The sequence below is a fragment of the Manis pentadactyla genome, chromosome 10 (assembly GCF_030020395.1).
Source record: "Manis pentadactyla isolate mManPen7 chromosome 10, mManPen7.hap1, whole genome shotgun sequence".
Lineage (NCBI taxonomy): Eukaryota > Metazoa > Chordata > Mammalia > Pholidota > Manidae > Manis > Manis pentadactyla.
This window is the reverse complement of record NC_080028.1, coordinates 103980990-104007578: the sequence shown is the minus strand read 5'-3', so window position 1 is coordinate 104007578 and position 26589 is coordinate 103980990. Positions and strand designations below refer to the sequence as shown.

Below are 26589 nucleotides of genomic sequence, written 5' to 3'. Positions count from 1 at the left end.
CTATGACATACCAGTATAGACTTACATAAACAAATACATGGTACAAGGAGAGCTCTTAGAGCTTTTGTTTCAAAATCTTAGCAATGTAGCAGGTGAAAAAACTTGAAAGAATAATCAGATCCAAATTATGTTTCTGGCAGGTGACCTCCGTTAAGGTTACCTGCTCAGATGGTCAAACTGTTTAAAGTTAAAGGGTCCCCGTAGTAGTCACTATGATTCCAAGATTTCACCCATTTTCCAAAAAGGCATAAGACCCTGGTCTGTAGGCCAGGTGGAACCCATCTTTGTCTTTAGGATCTCTTGACATCCTAACTATGAGGACCATTTTTCCCAACAGCTGTTCCAAAACCAGGGAATCATATGTTTTCCCTCCTTTTTTAACAGAATAGGATGATTTACCAAGAAGCTTGAACAAACAAAATATAAATATTTTACAGGGTCTGTGAGAAAGCAGGTAGCTCAGTGAGTGTGGTATCAGCACCTATCTGATTACCAGCTGGAGTCAGTTGGGGGAGAGGGGAGTCATCTTTGGATCCCACTTCCGACACCATAAAATGCCAAAATTCTGCAAATAATAGATGTAAAACCAATGTATCACCACAGTAGAATTAGTAAAAGCCTTTTGTGCACATTGAAAAGACAGTTTGTAAAACAGGAGCACTCAAACCAAACCACGGAACGCAGCTCAGGAGCGCATCATTGCTTACACAGAGAGCCAGGAGCTAATGCATATTCTGCACAGGGACTGGATCTCATGTAAGAATTTTCTTGAATGACAGGAAATTGTTCAGTGGTTACCTCATGTCAACCTTGGCAAGCAGTTTAAGTTTTGCTTATGATTTTCAGAGGCATAAGCAAGAAATGCCCCAGGTCAAGTTAGCCTTGTAAAATAGGCTAAATTAAGCTTTGTTGGTAAGACTGCTTGGTTCTGTCAGCTCAGAGGATTTCCAAGGATTTCTGTTTACTTTTGACTTTAGCGGATGGGTCACCTCCCCAGCTTTGTTCTCCACTTTCACCTTTCTGGAAATGCCAGGCCCTGCTCTGAAGCCAGGGCACCACTTTGCTGAGCCTATTTCCCCGCAGCAGCAGCAGCTGAGGCTTTAGGTGCGCATTGTTGCCCAGGCTCCAGGGTCTTGGAGCCCCTTGACAGGGATCCACAAAGTTTGTGGGTCCAGGCCATTTATCACCACTTTACATAGTCCTTCCTATAGAAGAGAAATAGTTCTTTTTATCCATTTCTTAGTCAAAGATGAGAAAGAAAAAGAAAAATGGGGGTATGTCTATCAGGTGGGGACGCCAGGCTCCCTTTCCTCGTTCGTGGGGCCCCCTGCTCTGCACACAAGGAGGCGTGTCCCTGGCTGCGTCCAGCCCCCTCCTTTCCTGATGAAACCATGCGACCCTGGGATCTGTTTGTAATGGCCGGGGCTTAACTCCCCCTGCGAAGCCCCCGTGGGACCCTCCCCAGACGCCGGCTCTCGCTGGACCAACCCGGGAGCTCCGAGGAGGCTGCGGGGTCGCCGTGAGTGGGGTCCCCCAGCGCAAAGCGGGCGCGCTGTCGTGGGAAACGGGGTGCCGCGGTTCCCAAGCAGGAAGCCTGCCGCCACCTGCGGGTACAGGTGCAGCCCGCCGGGCCTGCACAGGTGGGCGGGCGCTGGAAGAGCGGCGGGTTGGCAGCGCACCAGCGGGGACTCAGAGCTGGTATGGCTGGCGGGTCGGCCAGGAGCTGCGAGGACCGGGACCGCGCTCCAGGGGCGCCGCGGGGGCGTGGCAAGGCCTCGGGGGCGGTTCTGGGGCGTGGCCTAGGGCGGTGCGGTGCGGGGCCTCTGGGCGGGGCGCCGTGACGCGCCAGACGCCAATCCCGGAAGCGGTGTCAGATGCTGGGGAGCCGGGCAGGCGGCGGGCGGGTTGGCGGCGGGGACTTGTTGTTCTTTGCGAAGTCGGAGACCCAGCGCGCGGCGGAGGCGGCAGTCGACGGGGAGCGAGAGTGAGCGCGACCGCAAGGAGAGCGCGTGCCCGCGAGGAGCCGCCGCGCGCCCGCGCCCCCCGCGCGCCGCCAGGTGAGGAGGGCCGCACGGGCCCGGCCGGAGGCGCGGGCGCGGGCAGCCGGGGCGGGGGCGGGGCCCGGCCGCCCGGGACCGCGACGGAGCACCTGCCGTCAGGTGTGCGCCCGAGCGCGCGCAGGCGGGGCACCCGTCGGCCCCGACCCCCGCCGCGCCGAGCGAGAGGCGGTGGGCGCCCCGGGGTAGCACCTGCCCGGCCCGGTCTGCGCCGGCCCACCTGGGGCGGGAAGGCGGGGTCGCACACGGCGACCACGTGCAGGGGACGCGTGGCGGCGGGCCTGTCCCGGGGCCCCGCCGCTACCCGCCCTGCGGCCCCACCCGCGCCGGGGAAGAGCCAGAAGAGGAGACTGGGACCCCCAGGAGACTGGGACCCCCATCAGGTTCAAACAGCTAACCTGCCCCGGTCCCTGGAGGGAGGCCTCCTTGTGGAAGCTTTTCGCCGGGCAGTGGACAGGGCGAACGTGTGTCACTTCCCCCAAATCCTGCTGGGCGTCATTTTCTCATTAGTGAGCAGGGGTGTTCCTCTCTCCTAACTCTCAGTGCGGTTCTTCTGTGATTCTTCCGAGCTTAGGAAACAGGCAGTGTGTCTGTCCGCTGGCCTGTGTCGACAGGCCCGGAGCCTGGGAAAGGGATGGTAGGTGTGCGGCTGTCCACCTAGGTACACTTAGGAAAAGCAAAAAACTTTCCTATCTGTCTCTCTCTTATTCCCACTCGCCTCATGTTGTGTGATCTTTTCCCAAACAACACATTCGTGGAGCAGTTGGGTTACTGGAAGTTCCCTGCTCTACCTTGTGTTAATGATTACGCTCTTGTTTACTTTAGGAACAGCTCTTGTAGCCAAGGCAAAAATGGGATCTTCCACCTAACAATTCATTCAGCAGTTGTCCAGCCTTCACCCACCTTCTCTTGCCAGGTGCCTGGCCTTAGGAGGTCCCATGACTTGTGCAACCGTGCCCGGCACAGCGTGACAGTCAGTGGGTTTCCATGCCAGCGCGGCGTGCCTGCCCAGCCACCTTCCTTGTCCCCTTTATTCTCATCGGTGAGGTTTTTCTGTCACAGGTATTCCCATAAAGGGCAGCTGTGTGCCACGTGCTGGCTGGCTTTCCAAGCCTGATGTCTTCAGGGGAGATGGCACTTTCTTAAAAAGTCTAAGCAGGTGGAGGACTGGGAAATTAGAGTTGGCCTCTGCAGGTGTGTGGGTCACACCTACAACCTGTTGCATTGTGAGTAGCTGACACCTTTATGAGAATTTCCCTCCGTGGCTAATTCAGGAAAAATGTTTGAGTTTGAGCTCAGTGGGGGGGCGGGGGAGGGATCTGCTTTTAGAACTTAAAACCGGCTCCTTATTATTCCAAAATAAAATGTTTATTAATGTAAACACACAACGTGAGACTTTCTGGAACATTTGCTTTCTGTGGTTGAGCACAGCTGGACTTTAAGGGGCCACTTCCAAGTTCAGTGTTGCTTACTTTCAAGGTGGTTGCTAAAAATGGGAGTTGAGTAGAGGCTGCTGGGGGATGTCAGCTCCAGGGCTTGCTGCTGAGGGAGGCCGTGTTCCTGACCACTCTCCGTCGGGTGTCTGGTGCCGTGTGCCCTTCCGCTGCCCGGCTCTACAAGGCAGTTTGTTTATGGTCTTGGGCAGCCTGGAAGACTTGCCTGTGTCTTGCTCTTCCTGAGTCTAAAGGTTTCTGGAGTGGACTTTATGGATTTAGGGTCCAGTCCGCACGAGAAATGGAATCCCGGCCAGCTGGGAGCATTCTCCGTGCTGCTCCTCAGAGCGGTAAACAGTGACTCACCCTCTCTGCTCCCTGCCTCCCTGCTCACTGCTAATGGGAGACGCATTGCTCCTGTATTTACTTTTGCTTTTTATAAGTCACAGACTCGTCATGTTTCCTCTTACAGTTTCAGGAAATTGAAAGTGTCATTTTAAAATCGTGGAATTTGAGAGCAGATAGGAAAGAACCCGAGGGTCACCTAGTCCACAAGCACACCCCATGTCAGAGGAGGAAACCAAGCCTGAGGCGGAGCCCAGTATTGGGTCTGGTGTAGGGCCCTGCCTGCCTTTCTGTGCTTCCTGTCACTGCTCTGGGCAAGGAGGTATTGAGGGGTTTTGGTGGGGGAGCTTCCCCTGGTTTTTACCTGTCAGGAGCTCAGGGGAGTGGATGTAGGGAAGGTGTCTTTGGGAGGGAGGCAGGTCTTGGACAGAAAGACCAGATCAGGGCTTGGGTGAAGCTGCCCATCACAGGGAAGGCAGGAGGGGGCTTTCTGGTGAGCAACGGTTGAGGGAGGAGGCCAGGGGGCAATGGAGGACAAGACTGGGAGAGAAGCCAGAGGAGACCTGCAGTGCAACAGGTGGCCCTAGGAGTTGGGGGCTGAGGAGGGGCTCAGGAGGGATTCTGAGCAGGGTCCTTCTGCCTGCCTTGGGAGCTGCATTTTAGGAGCTGAGATCAGAGTCCAGACGGGAGAAGCCAGGGGCCTGAGCCGGGGGGTTGCTGTGGGGCAGCGGGTCTGGCCCAGAGAGTGGACATGGCAGGAGAGGCGAGGCCTGGGGGATTTTTGTGTGAATGCTGCGGAGGACCATCACCTGAGCTAGTGAAGCAGGACAAGGGCAGGCGTGGGCAGAGGGCGCATCCCTGGGGCCTGGCCAGTGTGTAGGCTGTTGGGTTTTCCAGGGGCATCCCGGCTGGACATGGTGATTGGGGCAAGTTGAAACCCTGGGTAGCATGAGATCTGCCGAGAAGAGAACAGGACCCCAAAGAGGAACCTGGAGGCAGAAGGGCCACCCAGAGGGTTGGAGGGAAGTGGGACCCCACTTTGAAGCTGGGGTGTTGAGTGAGGGGCCAGGGCTGTGTGGCTTGTCAGCCTGCAGCCGTCTGAGTCACCTCTGGACATAGCCAGGATGACACAGCTTCCTCAAACTGCAAATGCAAGGTGACCAGACGTCCTCTAAGCCAGGCAGACAGTCACTTGGCGGGAGGGCGGCCAGCCAGGGCTAGCCTGCAAGCTGGGTGTGAGTCGGGCTGGTGGGTGCCCAGCGAGGACCTGCAGGTCGCACCCTGATGTTGAGGGCAGTTGGGTGGACATCGGTGCTCAGTGCCCAGAGTGTATGGGGCATTAGGGAGCCCCCGACCCCTTGTTCTGGGACCTGTGTTCAGCTGAGCCAAGACGTCAGCTTGTTTTGTGCTTGACAGGTAGGTGCCTGCTGTGTGGCCCCACCAGCTGGGAGGGTGCTTGACCCGGGTCACTTGTGAAAGGCCTTCAGCACCCAACCCAGGGCAGGGGTGGCCACGTCACAGTGGCTTCTGGCTTTGGTGCTGGTGCCTGTCAGGGTGTCAACTGCTGCCCTGCGGTCCAGAGCAGAAATCTGCCCTCGAGGATGGAGCACCTCCCTGCCTGCCTTGTCCTCCTGCCCCTCCCCCCTCCTGGGTCTGGCACCCTGAGACCTGGGAGAATGGGGTGGAAGGGGTAAGTACCCCTCTACCGGCTGGCTGGGAGGCCGAGTGGGGCAGCAGGGGTGGGGGCGGTCACATCCTCTCCACACTCAACAGTGCTGGTGTTCTTCAAGAGCCCACCCTGCTAGGTGCGAGTTCAGCTCCTGACACATGCAGCCCGTGGTCTAGGCTAGTGGTTCAATGTTCAATCTCGGTAAGAAATGGAGCCCTTTGAGACTCTAACACCTTCTCTGCTGGAGTGTCTGAACTTTGGGCTCTTTGGGTGGGGTCATTGCTCCCAGCAGCCACCTGGCTTTATGATGGAGAACACGTCCCCACCTGGGCCCCGAACCTGGGGCCAGCCCGTTGAGGGCCAGAGCACACTGGGGCTGGCCAGGATCGTGAGTCGCCCCCGACACGGTGGGTGGACAGTAGGTGTTAGCTGGGAGTTGGAGAGTGAGAAGTGACTAGAAGGTCTCTTCTGGAAAGGCAGTCCTGGACTGTTTGACCTGGGCTACCTGCCCTGCCCTCCAGGACGTCCACAGACGGTTCCCAGCCTCTCCTGGGCAGAGCAGTCCTGCCGTTCTTCATGGGACCCAGACGGAGGGACGCCTGGCTCCCTCTCACTCATTCCGATGTAGTCTCAGGAGCAGACTCAGGCCTGCTTGGGTGCTTCCTTTCCTCTTAGAGGAAATGATCTTTCCTGCTACCCTTGTTTAGATGTATGTCAGAAGGAAGCTCCTGGCTGTGGGTTGAAAACCAACCTCTTTGGTTAGAAAAATAGTCGCCTAAAAGGTGTTCGTTTAAAGTGCTGACGATGCAGCCTTGCTGGACCAGTACCGCCTCTGGGCTGTGGAGCCACGTCACTGCCCTCGCTCAGCTCGGCAGGTGAGAGGTGTTGGCAGCTGGCGTTCTGGGCCAGCCTGGTACTGGCCTTCCAACTCAGGCGACCTTGCTGGAGTTCAGGAAAGCCCCCGGGAGTGTGGGTGGTCTGCACGTGGCATTGCTAAAGTCCTGTCAGTCCATGGAGGGGACAGGGCACTTGGCTGTTCTCCTGGGAAGGTTTTGAAGGGCCCTTCAATGCTACTGCTGAACCCGGCTCTGGGGGGCGCTATGCCTGGCCTGACCCTCCTGTGCAGTCTCGGGCCCCAGGGGGGCTCCAGCCCAGTCTCAGAAGATAGTCTTTCCCATGTGCGGTCCTCCGGCCCTGAGCTTCCCCAGGTGCAGTGGTTCCCAGATACCCATTTTAGGGCAGTTGTTTTAAGATGAGTTTTACAAACTCTTTCTTACGTATGGTATTGTTCTCTGAACCTCTTTCCAAAGGTGAGTTGTCACATTTCTTGCCTTCAGGGTTTGGAGTGACTTTAGGTCAGTGCTGCCTGTGTTTTGTGTGTTCTGGGTAGAGATGTGTTCCGTCCTGGGCTGAGTCCACAGCTCCTGGGCAGGCCACCAGGGTGCTGCTTTGAGGGGACCATGCTCAGCAGTTGGTGGAGAGCCCCACAGAGCAGGTCCCCAAAGAGGGGGAGAAGCCGAGCCCAGGATGCCCAGGCCACAGGGTTGCCCAGGTCCCAGGGTCATGTTCCTGAGCATGGAGCCATGGGACAGGGCTGTTTCCCTCTGTGACCTGCCCACCTCTTCTGGGTATCAGGTCCTGGTGGGGGTGCCAGCACTGGTCTGACCCCCTGGGGATTGGGAACAGAGCCCGAGTTAGGGTCTCCCTGGTATCACTGGCTTCTTGGTTCCTATCCCCTTGTTTTTTAGAAGAGGAGAGTAAGACCTAGAGAGAAGAGGACCACTTAGTGGTTCCCTGCTCTACCTTGTGCTTTTGTCCCCACGATATTCTCATTAAACAGAAGGTCTGAGGACTAAACAAAGTCCCCAGAGGTCAGAGCCCACCTGTGCCTCTATCCCACCTGTGCCTCTCATAGAGGCAGGACCTGGGGCCACTCTCCTCCCGCCTCTGCTGAGACTCCTCGTCCGTGTTTCTGGGTCCCCGGAAGGCCAGGTGGGCTCAGAGCTGGCTGACGTGGGGCTGAGCACAGGCAACCTTGACCTTGCAGGTGTGGGTGACCGACCCTCTGGGGCCTGTGTGGCGAGGAGGGGGCTAGGCCCACATGTGCTGAGGCCTAGACCCAATTGCATGCAGACCTCGGCTCCCCATCACAGTGTCATGGTGGACGGGGCCCCGAGGTGCCTCTGCGCCAAGCGCCTGAGTCCTGCTGAGCTGGCACACCTCCGGTTGAGGCACAGAAGCCCTGTCTGGTCGGGGGTCCTTCTCTGGGGCCTGCCTTTTCCCATTGGGCTGGAGCAGGGCCTTGCAAGGTGGGAGGGGCCTCGGGTCTGTGGGAATGTGAGCTCCCAGCTCTGTAAACAGCTGGTGACTCACCGCGCAGCTATGCCCTGGCCGCTCCAGGCCCTCGTGCTCTGAGCGTGAGCTGGGATGACACTGCTGCCCCACCTGGACATAGAAAAGTTTCTCATGGCTCTCCCTGCTGCCTGGCAGGGGGCCCCTCTAGCTCAGCTTAGACAGGCACCGGAGGGCAGTGTGGGGCTGTGGAGCGCTTGGGTCCCCTCCAGATGCTGGGGGTCAAGCCCCGTCAGGAAGCAGCTCTTGCCTCCCTGCTAGGATCGCCCAGGACTGCTGTGTGTATGTTTCAGGCACACATATGCAACTGAGTGAGGGGTGCAGAGGAGCCTGGGGTCCTTGGCGGTCACACCTACCCGGCCTGTGGCTGTCTGGCTCTCCGGCCTCCAGCATCAGCACCAGGAGAGCTGCAGGTTGAAAGGGGTGACTCGTCCACAGGCCTGGGTGCTGAGCCCCTCTGTCGCGTTTGCAGCCTCTGGTAGTAAGGGCTGGGTGGCCGTCAGAGGCAGGGTAGCACTACCGCGAGGGTCCCAGAACTGCAGGTGAGGGCAGGTGGGGTAGAGACACCCCAGCCTTGCTCCTGCGAGATGGGGCTTTGATGGGGTTCCATCTCAGCTCGAAGATCCCCCGGCTGTTTCTCTGATGCTGTCTGCTCAGTTTACCTCTTCTGGCATTTGGAACATGGGGGGCAGGCCCTGATCCTGTAGGGCAGGGGCACAGTGTGCAGGGAGCCTGGTGCCCATTCCCTCTGGTCCCCCGGGAGTTGTTCCTGCCCCACAACCTGTGATGTCTGCACTGACCCCCCTGAAGCCATTGTTGCTGTGGGCTTCTATGTTGCCATGGCGACCATCAGGGGTTGGCTACTTCCCAAGGTCGCCATGGCAACTATCAGAGGGGAATCATGCTTGGGATGCTTTGGCTGGCTTTTTCATGAATGATTAGAATGTGTGACACAATGCAGACGCGAAAATGAGAAGGGCGGGCGGGCAGCGGAGACAGCTCCTGCCAGACAGTCGCTGAGCTCTTGAGGTGGCAGCTCCCCCCCTCCTGTCCGCTGGCTGACATAGGGAGCCCCTTGCCCTGTGGGTCCTGGGTCATGGCCGCAGGTGGCCTCGGTGGAGGCAGTGACGTCACAGCTGCTTGCCCAAGGCGGAGGCAGGTCTGCTGGGGCGGGCAGGGCTGGGCGCAGGGCCCCACCCTTCCCTCCTTGGGGTGAGCTTGGTGGGGCAGGGGCTCCTTGAGGGCCCCTCCTGTGGGGAGTCAGCCAGACCTGGAGCAGCAGGGTGTCTGGCAGGTGCGCCTTCTAGGAGGGGCTCTGCGGCCATGCACCAAGGCCCTGCAGCGTGGCATCCTGTGCTCACAGGTGCAAACATCTGAGCTCAGGGGAACCAGAACAGGAAGCAGCAGCTGTGGTGCTGGCGCCTCCAGCACGGGCCTGGCGGGGGGCAGCGTGGGACAGCCGTGTGGCTGCCGAGATCCGGGCCCAGGTGGGTCTGGGCTGCTCTGTGGGCTGGTGCAGGAGTTGGGGGTGGGCCTGGCAGAGGCCCAGGCCTGGACAGGGTGCCTGCTGGGAAGCCCCAGGAGGGCTGGGCCCCACCTCGCCCTCAGGGCACCCTGTCAGGAGGAGGAGGCTTCTTGAGCGCCTCTGCAGTGGGGCTGTCCTTGTCCGCGGGTCATGCCCCGTCCCTGCCTAGAACCTCACCTGGCCGGCTTCCGTGTTCTGTGATTTCCCAGTCAGGATTCCTGCACCATTCTGTCCCGGTGCCCGTGCCCAGGTTATGACGACTAACCCCAAGCCCAACAAGGCATTAAAGGTAAGCGGGGTTGGGGGAGGTGGGGTGCAGGCCTGGGAAAGGCCTCTCCATAGGGAGAGGCTGTTGGCTGGAGGAAGTGCCATGGAGAGGTGGAGACAGTCAGGGGTCATGGTCCCATGACACCCAGGGAGGTGACTCCCAGGCTGGGGCTTGGGTGGGGACAAGTGCCCACTGGCCAGGGTGTGTTCATTCCCCCATGCCCAGCAGGGGGCCAGAGCCACAGGGCCATGGGAAGGGCGTGCTTCAGCTCCCAGGACCGCCTCCTGCTGTCCACAGCGCAGGCTGCCTCTTGCCCCTCACCTGCCCGTATCAGTCTTGTGCCAGGCTGGAGAGTCACAGAGGGCCACACGCATGGGGGCTGTAGCCTCACAGGATTTGGGCAGCTGACAGTGACTGGAGAATGGCCAGGTGTAGCCAGAGACCCCCACCAGGGAGCAGCCTGCATTCACTGTGTGGCCCCATTCCCTGCTAGAGGGGCTGAGGCCAGCCTGGGGATGCAGACCTCCTGATGCTGGCACCAGGCCCTTATCCATGCAGTGTTTACTCCAGAGTGGACACCCCAAGCGGTCCTCCAGGGTCACTGTGGCAAGCCCTCCTCGCTGCCTGCTTTGCACCCTGAGCCCAGCATTCCTGGCGCTGACCCTGTGCCGTGGCCCCTGCAGGTCAAGAAGGAGGCGGGCGAGAACGCCCCAGTGCTCAGCGACGATGAGCTGGTGTCCATGTCCGTGCGGGAGTTGAACCAGCACTTGCGGGGCCTCACCAAGGAGGAGGTGGTCCGCCTGAAGCAGCGGCGGCGCACTCTTAAGAACCGGGGCTACGCAGCCAGCTGCCGCATCAAGCGGGTGACGCAGAAGGAGGAGCTGGAGCGGCAGCGGGTGGAGCTGCAGCAGGAGGTGGAGAAGCTGGCGCGTGAGAACAGCAGCATGAAGCTGGAGCTGGACGCCCTGCGCTCCAAGTATGAGGCCCTGCAGACCTTCGCCCGCACAGTGGCCCGCGGGCCCGTGGCACCCACAAAGGTGGCCACCACCAGCGTCATCACCATCGTCAAGTCTGCCGAGATTGCCACCTCCGTGCCATTCTCAGCTGCTTCCTAGTGCGCGCCCGGGGCTGGCCGAAGGCCCTGTCCCGTGCTCAGCAGAGGGTCGGGAGCAGACTCAGGCAGGCTCCCAGTGAGGACGAGGCTGTGGGTGCCAAATGAAGGTGGGGTCTTGTGACCCCGGGTGCTGCACGCCTTCCTACACGCACATACATGCTCACACGCGCACATGCACTGGCCTTACTTTGGGGCTTGCCAGCTCTGTCCTGACTGCCTGTGTTAAGGGACATGTGTCTTGCTTGGGGGGAGTTGGGCTGTATGAGGAGAGGGCCCTCAGAAGGTCCCTGCCCCTGTGGCCTGGATGGCAGGGGCTCCACCTTCCACCCTTCCCGTGAGCAGCCAGCCAACCTGCCCAGGTGTCTGTCCCTGCTGTGTTATTCTACCAGCTGGTGCAGGACCCTCCTCCCCGCCCTAAGCTCTGGTGCCTGAGGGGAGCCATTTATTCCTGGTGTCAAGATGCACCATGATCCTGCTTTAGCTGTAGCCAGAGGCCCGTGCCCCATGAGGTGGAGGGAGTCGGCTTGCCTGGGTGTGGGTGTGCGTGTACAGGGGGACACGCCCACTCTCACATGGGTGTGCCAGCAGCCTGGGGCCTGGAGGAGCAGCTATCACACATGGTCCCGGGACCTCTGGGGCAGGGAGGTGCACGAGTGTTGTAAGCTCTCCCTCTGGGATTGAGGAGCCCACTGAGGAGCAGTGGCTGGCTGGCCGGGGGAGCCCCAAGCAGGGAGGGCATGGTGGAACAGAAGGGACATGCTCTATGTGGGGCAAGTAGGGGGCAGCGCTGGCCTCTGGAGCAGCCATGGGGCGGGGGCGCCTGGCTGCCCCTGGTCCTGCCAGCAGAGGTCAGGACGAGGAGGGCAAGAAGGTGGGCTCGGGCCAGCAAGGCCTGGACTGGCATCCCAGGAGCACCTGGGTGGTCTGTTGGGCAGAGAGGACGAGGGCTGGGTACTGGCCTGGAACCTTCACTGCCTTCTGGCATGTGGAGCCCCTGATGACCTCGGTGACCTCTGCTGGGGCTTCCTGTCCCTGAGAACTGGGCAGGGGCTCTCCACTGGGGCAGGGCGTGGGTCCCCAGCTGCTGTCCCCGCCCCTCCACAGGCTGGAAGCTGCTCGCTCTGCCTCCTGGTTTTCCCTTGGCCAACCCCCACCCTACAGTAAGACCAGAGCAGGCTGCCAAGCAGGCATGGGTGTCAGCTGGGAGGGGAGGTGGGCAAGGACAGATGGCCCCAAGGGCCACATTCCTGCCCATGCGCCTGCTGTCAAGAGGGACTGAAAGCCTCTGGCTCTGCAGCGGCCTCACTGTGGTCCTGGGAAAGGCGGAGGGCTGGGGCCCTGGACCCGCAGGGAGCCACAGGCCCAGTGTGTAACAAAGCTATTGATACCACGGTCGTGGCAGGTAATCCACATTGGATATCAATAAGGACCACGGGAAATATTTAAGAGAAAGAAGTATATATATATAAAAGTATATACACATTTTATCGTACAGATTTTCATACCTTTTTCCTGTTTGATACTGTAAATCTCTTAATGGAACAGAGCTGCTGAATGCAGCGGGTGAGTGGCTGTGGCCCCCTGCCTGGCTCCTGGGGCTGGCTTGGCGCTGCGGATGGGGTGCAGGCCCCACTGCTCCCTCGTCTCTCCCCGCCCTCTGCGCAGCCTACTGGCAGTGCTGGGCGCTGGCCCAGTGTGCCTAGCGGGGCCTGGGGCCCTGGAGGGCAGGCCGGCGTGTTCCCACGTGCTTCTCCGTTGAGACCATTGAGATTTCATTGTCACGATTTAATATATGGGTTTTTATTTAAGAAAAGGCAGGGGCCTGGGGCATGGGTTTGTCCTGCCACATGCCACCTCTGCCTCCCCGGAGGGCCCTGTGTGAGCACAGCCCGCGCCCCTCGCCTCTGGCAGCTCCGTGGTTTAATTTCCATATTCCGTGGTTTAATTTCCATATTTATTTTTGTGCTGCTTTCGTCGTGACGTAAGTTATTGAGAGACGCTCTGCCGGGGCCCTTGCTCACATGGCGAGCACCCACAACCCTCACGGCCACCACCTAATTTATTGCTGTACATCTCTGCTGTGACCTTTTGTACCTTTGCAATAAAGACTTTCTGGCTGCAGACCCACCTCATTGCCTACTTGGTGCTTAGGGCCCAGGCCCCAGAGCCCTCACCAGGAGAGTGGCCTGAGTAGGCCCTGGGTCCGCGCTTGGGAGGGCTTGCTTTCTGTGTGCTGGGCAGAATGAGCGCCTGTCCTGACCGGCAGCTGCCAGGCCCTCTCTGGCTAGGAGGGGCCTCTCTGCTGGGCGGTGTGCTCCTGTGGCGAGCCAGGCCTTGCCCCCTTTCTTGGGCTGGAGCTCTGAGGTGAGCTTGCAGGGCTTGAGGGACAGGGTCTTCCCTGGGGGGAGAGCTGCACCCTGCATGGCTGTAAGTGAGCACCCGGCAGGGCCCTGTCCTTGGTGCTGCCGCCTTGTTGGGCCTTCTGTGATGAGCAGCCCTGTATCACCGTCCCTAGGGGACAGCTGGGGCAGCCCTGGCCTTGGGCTCTGAAGCAGGGTCGAGCTGCAGGTGACACCTGATGCCCAGGGTTTCTGAAGCCTGAAACCCTTCTGCCCTCTGGCCGAGCTGACTGCAGCAGCCCCTAACTTCTGGGTGACCACAGGCCAGTTCCTTCCCTCAAAGTCTGAGCATGCATGAGCCCAGCTCTGTGTGGCCACTGACCCCCACGCTTGGCGGTGGCAACCATGGATGTTTCTCACAGCTGCCCTGGGAAGGCCCCCAGAGCTGGCAGTGGGGGGTGTGACCCCCATGGGCTCCTGGCAAGTCAGTAAAGGCTCTGCCGCCCTGGCTGCCGGCCTGCCATCTAGGCTGCTTACCTCGGGTGTGCATCCTGGGGGCCACTTCACAGGTAAGAACACTGAGGCCAAGACCAGTCAGATACCCCCTGACTTGGGACCTGCCTGCTTTCTCAGGGGTGGCCAGGTGCCCCTCCAAACCCTCGTCCTCGTCCCCTGGGGAGGGTGGGCCAGTGGGCAGGGCCAGCACCTCCACCCGCCCTGTCAGAGGCGACTGCATTTCATTCCGGGGCTTTACTTCCTATGTCAGGAAGAAAAGCCTGCCAAGTCCTCAGGTAGAGATGTCGGTGACTAGGTGGGTAGGTGGGTGGGCTGGCCACCCCTTGCTGGCTCTGTGACCTCGGGCCACCTTCCTTGGGCTGTTGTGAGGACTGAGTATGTGGGGTGCCTGGCCTGGCCCTTGGCATGCAGCGCATGCTCCGTGAATGCTGCCTCCCTACCTCCCAAATGCCAGGCCCGATCAGGCTGTTCCCATGCACAGGCCAGGCCTGGGACACCCCTGCAGCCGGAGCCCACGCTGTGTCTGGGTCTCCAGAAGGGGCCCTGGCTCACTTACCCTCTGTGCACTCAGCTTTGGGCAAGTCAGGCCCACAGGGTGGCCTGTCTTATGAGGCCTGGGGGTAGCCCTGCCTGCCTTTGCCCACAGAGGAGCCCGGCATCTCTCCTGCAGCCCCAGAAAACCTCCCTGCTTGGCTGGCAGGCCTCTGGGGAGCATTGTGCCCTCTCCAAACCTGCTGATGGGGCTGTGAAGGGGTCGGAGCTGGGCCAGCTGTGGGCCTGCCTGCTGCAGGGGGCATGACAAGGTGGGTGGGTGGGGACATGCAGGCGGTGGCCCATCTCATCAGGCAGCCTGGCTGGGCCCTGGGAGAGGCTTCCGGCCTCGGGTACAGGTCCCCAGGCCCAGGAAGCAAGGAGGCAGAGGGAGACCATGCTCCGACCTGGACCGGTGGGTCAGTTCCCGCCCTGCTGAGTCTCCCAGAGCATCAGCGCCTTTCCATCTCACGCTGCTGGGTGGAGCCCACCGGACCTTCCTCTCCCTGGCCCTGGCGCTCACATCTATGGGCCCTTGAGCTCCCAGGTCCCTGGCCACCCCACCTGCCCCAGAAGCTGCCTTGCAGAGGCCTCCCTCTCCCCTAGCAGCTTGGGCCCTTCAAAGCTTCCACAGGGCAGGGCCCACGTCCCAGGTTCGGCTCTCGAAGCGCTCTGGGCACTGACCTGGCATGTGGGCGGGGAGGGGGTGGCAGGCTCCACGCACAGGTGTTTTCTAGAGCAAAGACTTCTGGGTCTCGGTACGTGGGCTCCAGTGTGAGCTCTCCTTGCCCTGCTCTGAGCATCAGCGGGACCCTCCCCCAACAATACCCCAACTTGGCACAAGTCGCCAGGAAACCCAGGTGTTCATGGACAAATAAACCCAATTTGCCAGAAGTTCCGCATGGCAAAGTTTCCATGCAGGGGGCCCTGGGCATATTCTCCCCGGGTGGGCAGCTTGCTAGGGCTCTCCACTGCTGGAGGGGATGTAGAGCAGCATTGGCCCGTCTCCCACAGGCCCAAGAGGCCACAGCGAGGCCCCCACTGCGCAGACCTCACAGGCCTGGATGCCCACAGTTCCCATCCTCTCAGGGCCAGCTGCCTGGCTCTTCCCTGGCGTTTTCCCCTGTGGCTGCCCAGCTTGGGATCTGTCCACCCAGGAGGCCACGCTGGCTCCCTGCCCCATGGTGGCCACCTGAGCTGATGGCCAGATGAGCCCTGGTCTCAGGGCTTGTCAGACAAGCCCACTGCCCCCTTCTGGGGCTCTGGACCCACTGGCCAGAGGCAGGATGGAAGTGGGCTCCCTGGGCTTGCCAGGAGGGCTCCCAGGAGAGGCTTGGTCTTTGGCAAGAGCACTGGTGGTTGAGGGCCCTGTCCTCTCCCAGAGGCCTAGACAGCCTGGTCCCAGCCAGGAGAGGCGACCTCACCCTCCTACAGCTCCTCCCCAGGAATCAGCATCCTTTTCTCCAGGTGGCGGCTGTTCCTGCCCCTACCAGAGGTGCTGGCCACGCTGGTGTGGGGGCTGGGCACGGGGGCCTCGTGTGTGGCCTGCTGCGTGTAGTGCTGGTAGGCAGGTGAGAAGTTGTGGATGGCATCCTGCACGATGTCCTGGGGGCTCATGGTTTCCTTGAGGCCGCTGGAGATGCTGTGCATGGGGCCTGTGGGGGCTGCGGGCAAGCGGCAAGCAGGTGGGGGCTGGCTCCCAACCTGGGGCTCATGGCCTGCGCCCTGCTGCCCTTGGGCTGCACAGGGCTCCTGCAGCTGCAGGTCCTGGCCTCACCAGAGCGGGCGGCTGCTGGGACCCCCGAATCCAGCCTAGCTCCCCCACCCTGGGGCTGTCCCAGCCCAGACCCTGCCAGGGGCCACAGCAGGAAGAGCACCTTGACTCCTATCTTCTGTCCACCCTGGGGTGGTCCCTTCACACCTGTGGCCACTCCAAGCCGACCGGAGCAGCCACAGGCCATCGCTGCCCAAATGGGCCATTTGCTAGGCAACCCCTCCCATCAGGTCAGACTAGGCACCTGGGTGGGTGTGCCAGCACCCCAGGCTTGGGCAGCACCCACCTGGCTCACCACGGGGACTGGGCCTGTTCAGCCCAGCTCACTTAGAGCTACCCGCCGGCCCCTGCTACTGGCCTGCCTGCCCTCTTCTGGGCCAACAGCAGAGACAGCACCTGTCCATGGCCCTGGCCTCCCATGGGGCTGTGCCCCTCAAGCTGATACCCCCCCCAGGCCATGTATGGAATGGGGAACAGAGACGTGGTGCTATGGGCACCCTTAGGAAGGGCAGGCTGGCCTGCTCCACTCCAGCCTGAACCTGTGCTGTGTGCTGCCCCCTCTGCTGCCCCACCCTGCACCCCCTGCCCAGCTACAGGGCCCAGCATACCTGGGCAGTTCTCTTTCTTCTCCGAGTACACCTGGCAGGTGAAGGCATAGCGCAGGGCAATGGAGGCAAAGAGCATCTCGATGCAGACGATGAAGTTCTGGTAGCCAGCGGCCAGTGTGCCAGCCCCCACCTTGCTCCCATCGATGACCTGGACCTCAGGGATGACCCCACACCTCTCCAGGATGGCCATCAGCATCCCTGGGAGATGGTGACATCACTCAGACACCCACCTTATACAGGAGGCTGGACTGAGGCTGGATACATGGGCTTGGTGGGGTCTGCAGAGGAGGAGGCGGTTCAGGCCCCCTCAGAGGCTCCTCCAGCCAGCCCAGGGATGTCCTGTCCACGGGGGCTTGCTCCATGGAGGGGGAGAGTGAGGTTCTGAGGGGCTGGGTGCCTCCAAGCTGGAGTGTAGGTACAGCGGACAGCCAGGAGCTCGTGTCTGCTCTGAGTTCTCCAACCCAGGTGTGGGGCCCACCCCAGCCCCCATCACTATCTGGTGGCCATTCTCCTCTGCACAGTGTGGCCTGGGAGTGACCACAGCATGGCCCGGGGCCCAGTGGGGCAGGCTCCTGGCCCTCTGCATGTCCGCCTCACCCACAGTGGCCTGCTCGCCCAGGGTTCACAGCTTCCCACTGAGGTGGCTGGAACCAGCCTGTGCTACCACTGGGGAAAAGGCTGGGCCTGGGGATGCCCAGGATTGGGGGTGTGGGGACACAGGCCCCACACCTTGTCCAGCAGCCTACCCACCCTGCCAGAAGGAGAGGAAGATGACGGCCTTGATGGTGAGGAACTTGAGGATGGGCTCAAAGGGCTGCAGGAGCTCCCTGGTGGCAAAGTAGAAAAGGAACAGGGCATAGAGGGCCAGGCTGACCGAGATGTTGTAGATGAGGGTGACGTACAGGTAGCCGCTGTGGATGCTGGGGGCAGAGCAGGTACAGAGGGTAAGTGTGGCCCCGGCCCTCCATCAGCTGTGCCCACCAGCAGTGGCCCAGACCTGGATTCTCCCTCTGGGGCAGCCAGATGGCACCTAAGGAAAGTGGCCAGGGAGCTGAGGAGTTACAGAGGGCCCAATGCAGTGGTAAAGATTTGGCCCTTCTACGAACCTCCCTGCTCCTCCCTCCACCTGCTGGGCACGGCCTGAGGAACAGGCCTCTGCCTTGTGGACACACAGGCAGGTGTGTGCGTGTGTGTATGCACACACACCTGTGTGTATGCACATGACCTATGGCTGTCTGTGTGCATGTGTGAGCAGGCTGTGTGCACATAAGCAGGTGTGTGCATGTGCTCCCGTCAGAGCAGACATGTGCCTGATGTGTGCACGCATGTGTGCATGCATGTGGACCTGGTGCAAGGCTCCTTCCGTAATGCCAGAGAGGTGCTGCCTGCCTTCCCACTGCCCGAAGTCCTGTCTCGCTCTCCTTCAGGGGGGCCTGCTGCAGTATGGGGCTGGGGGAGGCAGCCCACTGCTGTCTGGGCCACACAGCCTGGGGTTCTCTGGGCACTTGTGTGACAAGGGTCCCATCCTCTGGGTCTGTTTGCCACAGCCTGGCCCTGGCAGTTTCCCAGGTTGGTGGGCTGGAGGGCATGATGGGTGGGCTTGTCTTTCTCCGAGTACTGGGCCCCTAGCTGAGCTCTCCACTGAGTCCTGCCCCCTATGCCACACCAGGAGCCCTCCAGGCCCGACCCAGCCCTCCCTGCTGGCACTGCAGCCTGGCCTTACTTGAAGTCCCCATCGTGGTATTTGCCAAATGCCTGCAGGATGATGGTGACCAAGGCCATGGCGGGCTTCACAACGCAGAACTGCAGTGTGGCCTGGGAGAGGGCAGCAGGGGGATGAGGGGCCAGCCCGATGGGCAGGAAGCCGCCCCCCACCCCCACCTCCACCCGGGACCCTGGGCAGTGAGGGGTGGTCAGTGGGTGGCTGGAGGTGGTGGAGGGGGGTGCAGGGGCAGTGAGACCCTGCTTACCTGCTTGCAGAAGCGTAGGAAGCCGATGGAGTAGGACCTGCCTCGCAGGCAGCAGGTGCCGTAGAAGCAGCTGGACCTGGGGGTTGGGGGCCCCTGAGGCCAGCTGTGGAGGAGCCCTGCCCAGACCACCCACTGCCCTGGGCAAGAAGGGGCCCCAGCGGGCTCCAGGTGAGCACTTACTGTATGGGCTTTCCCCGGATTTCAGCCATGATGGCACTCTCGCCCCCCAGGTACTGGAAACAGAGGCTCAGGAAGCTGTAAATGACAAAGGCTGCCAAGCAGAGGAGTGAGGCAGGTGGCAGTGAGCCCTGGCAGCCACACACGGAGGTTCCCTGACCCCTGCAGAGCCCCACAGAACGTCTCCGTGCCTGTTTCCTGGGGACAAGCCAAGCTCACGCCACACAGCCCACCTCCCCTCACAGGGGCTCCAAGCCAGCTCTGTAGCCACACACCATCAGGTGTCCCCAGTGGGGTGGAGCCTGTAGTTGCTCCTGCCATCCTGATGCCCCCCCACCCTGTCTAGGGCTCCCCCATCTCCCCTGTATGGGCTCTGGGCCGGCGCGGCTGCAGCCCCCACCTTGGGAGCCTGGGAGTCTTATATTCTATGCTTCTGGCCCACTCTAAGCCAGATTCAGCCTGGAGGGTGGGGTGCACCAGGACTGGCCACAGGAGCACCCTGGTCCCCTCCCACGGCCTCCAGAACCAGCCCGACTCCAGGCTCCTCCATGCACTCTCGGGCCTCCAGCTGGAGCCTGGCGGCACCCACCTTCATAACAGTCCCGCACGGAGTCGAAGTAGACATAGTGCTGGTGGCCCCCGAGGAGCAGGAGGCTGAGCCAGGAGTCAAAGGCATAGATGGGCACAATGAAGAGCAGGCGGATGATGTAACGTTGCTCACTGGGGACGGTGTAGGAGCGCAGGTGCAGGTAGATCTGTCAGGCAGAGCAAGAGCAGGTGTGGGACCAGCAGGCCACCACCGCCCCTCTGTGTGAGTGGGCAGGTCTCCCCTGCTCCTAGCACCAGTTCACTCACACGCTCATTCATTTGTTCAAGAAGAGCTTCCCAAGGGGCACCCATGGCCCCTAATGGGCACAGACATTCTGGAAAGCACTCTGGTATTCCACACGGGGGCACTAAAAGGGCTGAAACCTTGGCCCCTTCAAGGGATTCATCCTATGAAACAGATGGGAATACAGAACTACAGAAAGGGTGTGTGCACGCAGGAGCTCAGTGTGGCTGGACCCAAGCAGGGGACATCCAAGTGTGGTGGTGGGGCCCGGCAGATGGCAGCCACTGTGGCGCACCCTCGCAAGGGGGTCACACTGCCAAAGTGACGTCCCGCAGTGCTGTGATAGAGGGTGGCATGTAGATGGTGCAAACCAAGCTGGACCCTACGCCTATCAAAATGCATGGCAGAAAAGGGATACTCTTAGTTCATCCGTAAACCTTTTTGGATATTCCATGTTTTCTATGAGGACAAGAAAAACAGTAACAAGGTCTTCAAGAGGATGAAGCACAGGCAGCTGGCTGTGCTCCCACGGCACCTCTGGACGGCTTCCCGAGGTGCAGTGAGCACAGGCAGAAAGAGGACAGGGCAGGCTGTGTCAGAGGCCTGGGTGCATCCAGCTTCCTAGTGCAGTGAGGGGGCGGGTGGCATAGGAACACCTCATCAGTCACTCAGTCCCCAGCTGGTGCAGGGCGAGGGCACGGCATGAGCCGCCATCAGGGGACCTGAGTTCTGCCCTGGCATAGGCACTACCTGGCCAGGTGACCGTGGCAAGCTGCTGTCCTCTCCAGCCTTAACTGCCTGTCTTAAAAGCAAGGGGTTGAGTCCCTCCCTGTCCTGCTGGGCTCCGTGGGTGGGAGTCTTGGGGCAGGAGTGGAGGGTGGGGCCTGGGAGCTTCAACCACAGGGTCTCTGTCGGCTCTGTCAGCCTCTGGCTGTGGGGCCCCGGGAAGCACAGACACGTGAACAGCTGGTCCCAGAATCACAGAAGGTCAGGGCTAGACAGAGAGAAACCCAAGGCCCTGACCGCAGACCCCAAGCGCCTGCACCTTGCTGCTCCCTGTCCTGTAGATCACAGCCTGTACCAAACCTTAAGCCGCACAGCCACCAAGGAGTAAGGCATGGCTTCCATGCAAAGGCAGGTGCACCGCCCCCACCTGTCCCAAAGACCAAGCACAGTTTGGTGAGACTCAGGGGAAAGATTGCCTCCTCCAGGCAGTCTTCCCTGCCCCCTCCGGCTATCTGACTGCTCTCAGGCCCTTGGCAGCCAGCCCCTGAACTCAGGCACACCTCTTGCTGCCGTGCACCCCAACTGCCCCTTGCTTAGGCCTGGTGCCAATCCAGCTCGGGGGCTGCCATATCTCCCCAGTTGGGACTACCCCAGACAGGGGCTGATTGTGGCTCAGGATTTGGGCATGTTCCTTCTCTCCTTTGCTTCCCTCAGGAAGGGTGCCCTGTCCCCTCCAGCCAAGCTCTGTCCTGGCTCCCGGCTCTCAGGTCCCCACAGAGCAAAGTCCAAGCCCTTGCCAGCCTTCCAGGGAATGGTATGTTTCTGGAGGTAAGAGGAGCATTCCCCTCCAGGCTGCATGAGCCTGGGAAAGACCCCTGGCCTCTCCTAGCCTCATTCTCCTCTGTGAAATGGGAAAATACTGCTGCCCTCAGTGAACAGGGTGAGGCCTGGCACATGGCTGGTGCTCTGCCTTCCTCCTGCTGAGGCTGCCTGGCTCCCACATGCCACGTTCTGGGAGAAAGCCCCCTCCCCTACCCTGATGCTGCCTCTGAGAGCCGCCAGGCACAGCTCCTGCAGCAGCCAGGCCTCTGATGTCTGCCCTGAGGCGGGGTTCAGCCAGGGCAGTGGGGTCCCCGGGGAGCTGCAGGAGGGAGGGCTTACCTGGTGGCAGGTGAGCACCAGGGCAGTCCACACAAAGATGCCTGAGATGCTGCGTGCCAGCGTGGTGGTGAGGAAGAGCCGGGAGGTGCCCTGAGAGCCGTTCCCCACGTGGTCCATCTGTGGCCCAGCGGGCATGGCTGGTAGGGGGCTAGGCTGAGGCCAGGTTGCTGATACCAGCAGGGCGCTGGCTGTTCCCAGGAGCCCTGAGGCATTAGTCATCTGCAGGGGCAAGGAAGGACACAGAAGAACAGTGAGGGCAAGGTACATGGGGCAGCTGGGAGCAGCCCAGTGCCAGCCGGGGATGGGAGGAAGTGGGGGCTGGGCCAGGCAGTATGCCTGGAGGGGCCCCTCCTCCAGGCTGTGGACCCATCCAGGGATGCCCTGGGCATCGGTCCCCGTCCCGTCTATGAGAGTCTCAGTTTCAACCTGTCCACTTCCCCTAAGTCCCTGGTGCGCAGGGACCCAGCTCCAGGGCCCGTCCTGGGCTGCCTTCCTTCCCGGGGCTCAGCCGCCAGGAGCAGATGTCACCTGACTTGGGGCAGGCCCCTCCTCTGGTGCTCTGGGCTTGTAGGGAGCCTGCTTTTTAGGGACCAAAGGCATCTGGAAAAGTGCCCAGGATGGAGTCAGGGGAGTGGGCCATACTGGCACTGCCTACAGCAGCAGACACTGGGGTACAGCCCAGCACCCACCAGCTCCCTGAGGCTTGCCCAACCCACTGGGTGTCCTGCTTGGACACCCCGAGCCCACTCAGTAGCCCTGGGTACCTGTCCGTCACCTGCTTATCATCCAGCTGGGGCACCGAGCACCTCCCTTCTCCCCTGCTCGGGGCCCTGATCCAGCCTCCCCACTCCTTCCAGCCTGTGGTCCTGGGCCCAGAACTTACCTCTCAGGCAGGAAGCTCCCGGCCCGGCACTGGGAGGCCCAGCAGCCCAGGAGGCCTGGCTGGTCTTAGTGCGGCCACGTGGCTCTCACTGGCAGCCCCACTGGGGGTGAGACAAGGCCACTATCTGGAGGCCGTCCCTGCCTGGGGAGAGCCAGCACCAGCTCCCCTCCCTCGTGGCCCACCTGAGCTCAGGCTGCAGGGCGGGCCCAGGGGGAGGGGAGGAGCCAAGCCCTGTGCCCTGCCGCTGGTGACACTCTATCCCTCCCGGCTGTTTGCTCCGTGGCAGCTGGCTCCCAGGAGGCTGCTGGCCGCCAGGTGCCCTCACCTGCCCGCACCAGGTGGCCAGGCAGCTGCCGCCCAGGGCCCTAGACAGGTGGGAGGGGGCCCAGTGGGTAGGGCGGGCTGGGACTGCCTAGTGGGAACAGGTTTCCAATTGGGGGATGAAATGTTCTGGAAGGAGGCAGGGCCGCCATCACACAGCATTGTGGATGTACTAAGGGGGTGTAAATCCAAGTTGTGAGAATGTCACCTCAGTTAGAAAGGTCAAGCCCCCAGAGGCGCCCTGGAAACATTTCTTGTTTTGGATGGAGGGTGGGGGAGGACAGACCAGCCCTGGCTTGGGGGCCAGATTCCTGCCCCAGTGGGGTGGTGCCGCACACTGGTGCAGGCGGATGGTGCCCCGTAGGTGCCAGGGTGCAGGGTTGCTCTGTAACCTTGATGGGACCGCACATTCAGGTCCTTCAGGCCACCTGACCCTCCCTGCAGCCCTGGGCGGCGGAGGTCGAGGCTGGAGTTGCTGAAATTATGGTTCCTCTTTCAGGTGTGGGGATGGGGGCCTCCCAGGGTCCCATCTGCATGTCCAAAGCCCCTGAGGGGTTCAGGAGAGTCCAGGGCTGGCAGTCAATCACCGGCACACACTGCCTTGCTTCCCTACCCTATGCCCACACTGTCCCCCAGAGAGCCCCCTGCCTGGGCCTCCCCCACCAATACCGAGTGGGCCTGGCCCATGCTCTGCTGCTAACCTTCTGCACCAACTTGTCTCCCAGCTGACTCCTTGTCCTGAGGCTCAGATGGCACCTTCTGCTTGTCCCCTTTAAATGCTCCCCAAATCCCCTGCCTGTTGGCTGTCAGGTGCTGGCTTTCCTTCCACAGGGGCTTCTGGAAGCTGGTGGTGTGCCCAGCCCACACCTGCTGGGTCCTCCCTGTGTGGCCCTCCACTCCAAGCCCCCACTGCCCACATGCCAGGGCCCAGGATCTGCAGGCACGTTGGCTCAGCATGTGCAGAGCAGTGCTCGCCAGCTGGGGTATGGTTCTCATTGCCTCAGGCAGTCATGACCACAGCAGCCGTCCCTGCCATGGTGACAAAGCTCAGGGACCTTGGTGGGCAAAGACTGAGATATCGGGACACTGGCAGGGCTGGCAGGACCCAGGGAATGCACTCGTGTTACAGGTGGGGAAACTGAGGCCTAGGTCCTTCCCAGGCTGATGCTACAGCAGGAAGCACTGTGGTTAGAGGTCAGAGGACCTCCCTAGCGGGAGTCACCAGGGCCAGGCCCCAGGGAGGAGCGAGACCCTGGACTCAGCAGGAAAAGACAGAGCCCTCTGATACAGCCGGGTGCATACTGGGTGGGGAGGACTGATCTTTCTGCCAGCAGCAAGCTGGGGCGTGGGGCCTCTGACATCAGGGTTCGTGGCTCCAAGGGTCCATGATTTTTGGGAAACCCCACTTGCTCAAAGCCAGTGTCACTTCTGGGTTATTCTTGCCCTTTCCCATGCTGGTATGTTCTTGTTCAGCCACTGCTCCCAGCAAGGCCTCCAGAGAGCTCTGGCCCTAAGGCCTCCCCTCTCCAGAACGTCTTGCACACTCTGGGAAATGTCTTTGCCTCAGAAGACAGCTTTGGCTTCGGACCCCTCCTTTCCTGCCAGCTCCCACCCTGTGCGCCTTTTGTAAACCAGACACTGCAGGGGGAGGGCCCCTTCCTTCTCTGGCTGCCTGACAGCCTCACTCAGAGGCAGCCTCAGTACTCAGCCCTTTGTCCCCCACAGTCTTGGCCACCTTGGCAGGCCCCTTCACCTCTGTGGCCTCTGCTTTTCCATCTGGAAATATGAGTTTCCAGCTCTCCGGCCCCTCCCTATGTGGGGTGTGGCACACAGGTCTCTGCCATGGCTAGTGGCCAGGACCCACCTCCTTGCCTCGCCCCAAGCTCAGGGGAAGGCCCCTGGCCACATGGTCCCCACTGGGGCCCAAATTCCCAAGCAGAACCCCAGGCGAGGGTGGGGAGGTGAGAGGGAAGGAGCAGGCTGTGCCCAGCTGTGCCCAGCAACAAAGGGGGCCAGGTCTGGGGAAGTAAGGGTCAGCCTTGGTGCTGAGGAGGGAAGAGGCTGCCCTTTTGGCCTCCCATGGGGCTCTCTGGCTGGATGAGGCCCCACCCCTGGCCGCTACACAGGAGAGGTAGCCCAGCCGGCTGAGCCTGATTCCTGCTTGGGGCTGGACGCTGACCAAGCCCATCACAGGACAGACCTGCCCGCCCAGATCCGGGTATTAACGGCCTCTGACCACTGTTTGCTGTGGCCAGGTGACCCACTGCTGGCAGCTCTCAGCCGGGCTATGGGTGGCTGAGAGCCTGCCAGCTGGTCCCAGACCTCCACCCATCATCCTCATGCTCGTGGCTCCGTGGCCTTGCTGCTGGTGTGAAGCTCATCCCTGCTGGCCCTGCCACCTGCCCTCTGGGGACATCTGTGGCTCCTGCAAAGCCCCCAGTCCCTCCTAACAGCCAAGAACTCTCCCTATGGGGCCAGCACAGACAGGGCGATGGGGTCATCCCTCGGTCGACATCACTAGGGCCCTTGGCCCTCCCACTGGTGCCCAGGGAGTGGCAGACAGGATCTGCCCCTGAGCTTTTGCCGCTGCCCACACAATGGCTGCTGACTCAGCACCAGCAGGGCCTAGGGCTGGACTGGCTGGACAGGCTCCTGTTGGCCAAGAGCTCTGGAGCTGGGAGCAGAGCAGGCAGGGGCAGTGGCTGGGCCCAGGGGGCCTCCTCTGTCCCTCCAGAACTGTCCCACAGGCTATGAAACACCTGGATGATGAATCCCGGCCTGGCTCCCACCTGCCTGGGGCCCTGAGCCATTCCTTCCATTCCTCTTGGCCTCAAGCAGGGCATAGCCCTTCCCAGCTCTAGTACTGGATCCCGCGTGTGGTGGGTGAGCATTGCCTCCTGGTGGCCAAGATGCTGGTTCCTCACTAGGGCCAGGGCACCGGGCCCCAAAGCCAGGAGGCACAAGGTACACTGGGTGGGGACCCTCACCTTCCCCTCCCTGTGTGACCCTGGGCAAACCTTGGGCTGCTCCGAGCCTCAGCTTCCACTGGTGACTGGTCAGCCCTGGTCACAGCAGGACTCGGGGCAGTGGCTTCCCTGCCACCCGCTCCTCTTAAAGGGGGCTACTGGCCACTGCAGCCCAGGAGAGCTCAGACCCAGCTGCCTCAGCCGGCTGGTGTCGCATCCATCAGGTGCACCGGGGGCAGGTCTCTCCGGCATGCCCTGGCTTCCAGGCTGCACGGTCAGCCTAGTGGGACCTGTGTGGGCTTCCTCCATAGGCCCCCGTGCTTTCTGTCCCGGCCATGCCCACTGGTGTCCACCCCCCACCCCTCCCCGGCCTGTGTGCACCAAGGCCTGCCCTTATCTGCCCACTGCCCCGGAGCAAGCTGCCAGCTCTGGGTGTGCACTGGAGGAACCCTCCCAGGTGGAGTTGGGGCAGGGCACTCACCTGGCCTGGACTTGCCAGCCTCTGGACCCTTTTAGTTACCAGGTGGCATCCTGGGGCCTGGCAGGGGGCACAGCCTCTGGGGTGGAGAGGGGCTGAAGGCAGAGGAGCTGTGACTCAGAATCTCAAGCTGTGGGCCTCCCACTCGGACACCCCAAGGATGTGCATGAAGCTCACCTCCCTGGTGGCTCCCTCAGGGTCTGCCACAGGCTCCCAGGCCCAGGAGGGCGGCAGGGGCATCCGGCCCATGGTGGGGCTCCAGCCACTGTTGTCCCTCCTCACAGCAGCCTAAGTCATCCAATCCTACTGCTCCTGGGGAAGCACTGGCCTCTCCTCAGGCCCAGAACACTCTCCTGTAGCCCGCCCACCCTGCCAGGGCAGCCCTGCCTGCCAGGGTGTGGCCCAGGCCACACCCTGCCTGTGCCCTGTCCCATTTCTGGGCCAGGCCCTTCCACCCACTGTCCAGCGGGACACAAGCTTGCTCGAGTCTCTGACATCCAGGCGTGGATCTCATCTGGGGCACTGACCAGGTATGGCTGTGGGG

The 26589-nt window shown here is 61.4% G+C and overlaps 2 protein-coding genes across 6 annotated transcripts; one reads left to right on the top strand and one right to left on the bottom strand.

The window, feature by feature from the left end:
• The first annotated feature begins 1889 nt into the window (after positions 1–1889).
• MAFK (MAF bZIP transcription factor K) lies at positions 1890–12884 on the top strand. Of its 2 annotated transcripts, XM_036933009.2 has the most exons (4): positions 2142–2159; positions 9220–9343; positions 9591–9670; positions 10333–12884. In XM_036933009.2, the coding sequence occupies exons 3-4, from the start codon at positions 9635–9637 to the stop codon at positions 10762–10764; spliced, it is 468 nt and encodes a 155-aa protein (XP_036788904.1). In that variant the 5' UTR covers positions 2142–2159; positions 9220–9343; positions 9591–9634; the 3' UTR covers positions 10765–12884. The 2 variants fall into 2 exon arrangements, with proteins under 2 accessions (XP_036788901.1, XP_036788904.1); XM_036933006.2 differs by lacking the exons at positions 2142–2159; positions 9220–9343 and adding an exon at positions 1890–2057.
• Positions 12880–26390, bottom strand: TMEM184A (transmembrane protein 184A). 4 transcript variants are annotated; one of them, XM_057487473.1, is made up of 10 exons: positions 26223–26390; positions 26049–26140; positions 21398–21616; positions 19268–19433; positions 18682–18772; positions 18502–18577; positions 18255–18346; positions 17282–17451; positions 16532–16729; positions 12880–15813 (listed from the first exon to the last, which is right to left on the bottom strand). In XM_057487473.1, the coding sequence occupies exons 3-10, from the start codon at positions 21614–21616 to the stop codon at positions 15578–15580; spliced, it is 1248 nt and encodes a 415-aa protein (XP_057343456.1). In that variant the 5' UTR covers positions 26049–26140; positions 26223–26390; the 3' UTR covers positions 12880–15577. The 4 variants fall into 4 exon arrangements, with proteins under 4 accessions (XP_057343456.1, XP_036788899.2, XP_057343454.1 ...); XM_036933004.2 differs by lacking the exon at positions 26049–26140 and having other exon boundaries at positions 17282–17358; positions 26223–26359; XM_057487471.1 differs by lacking the exon at positions 26049–26140 and having other exon boundaries at positions 26223–26355.
• Between the last annotated feature and the right edge of the window lie 199 nt (positions 26391–26589).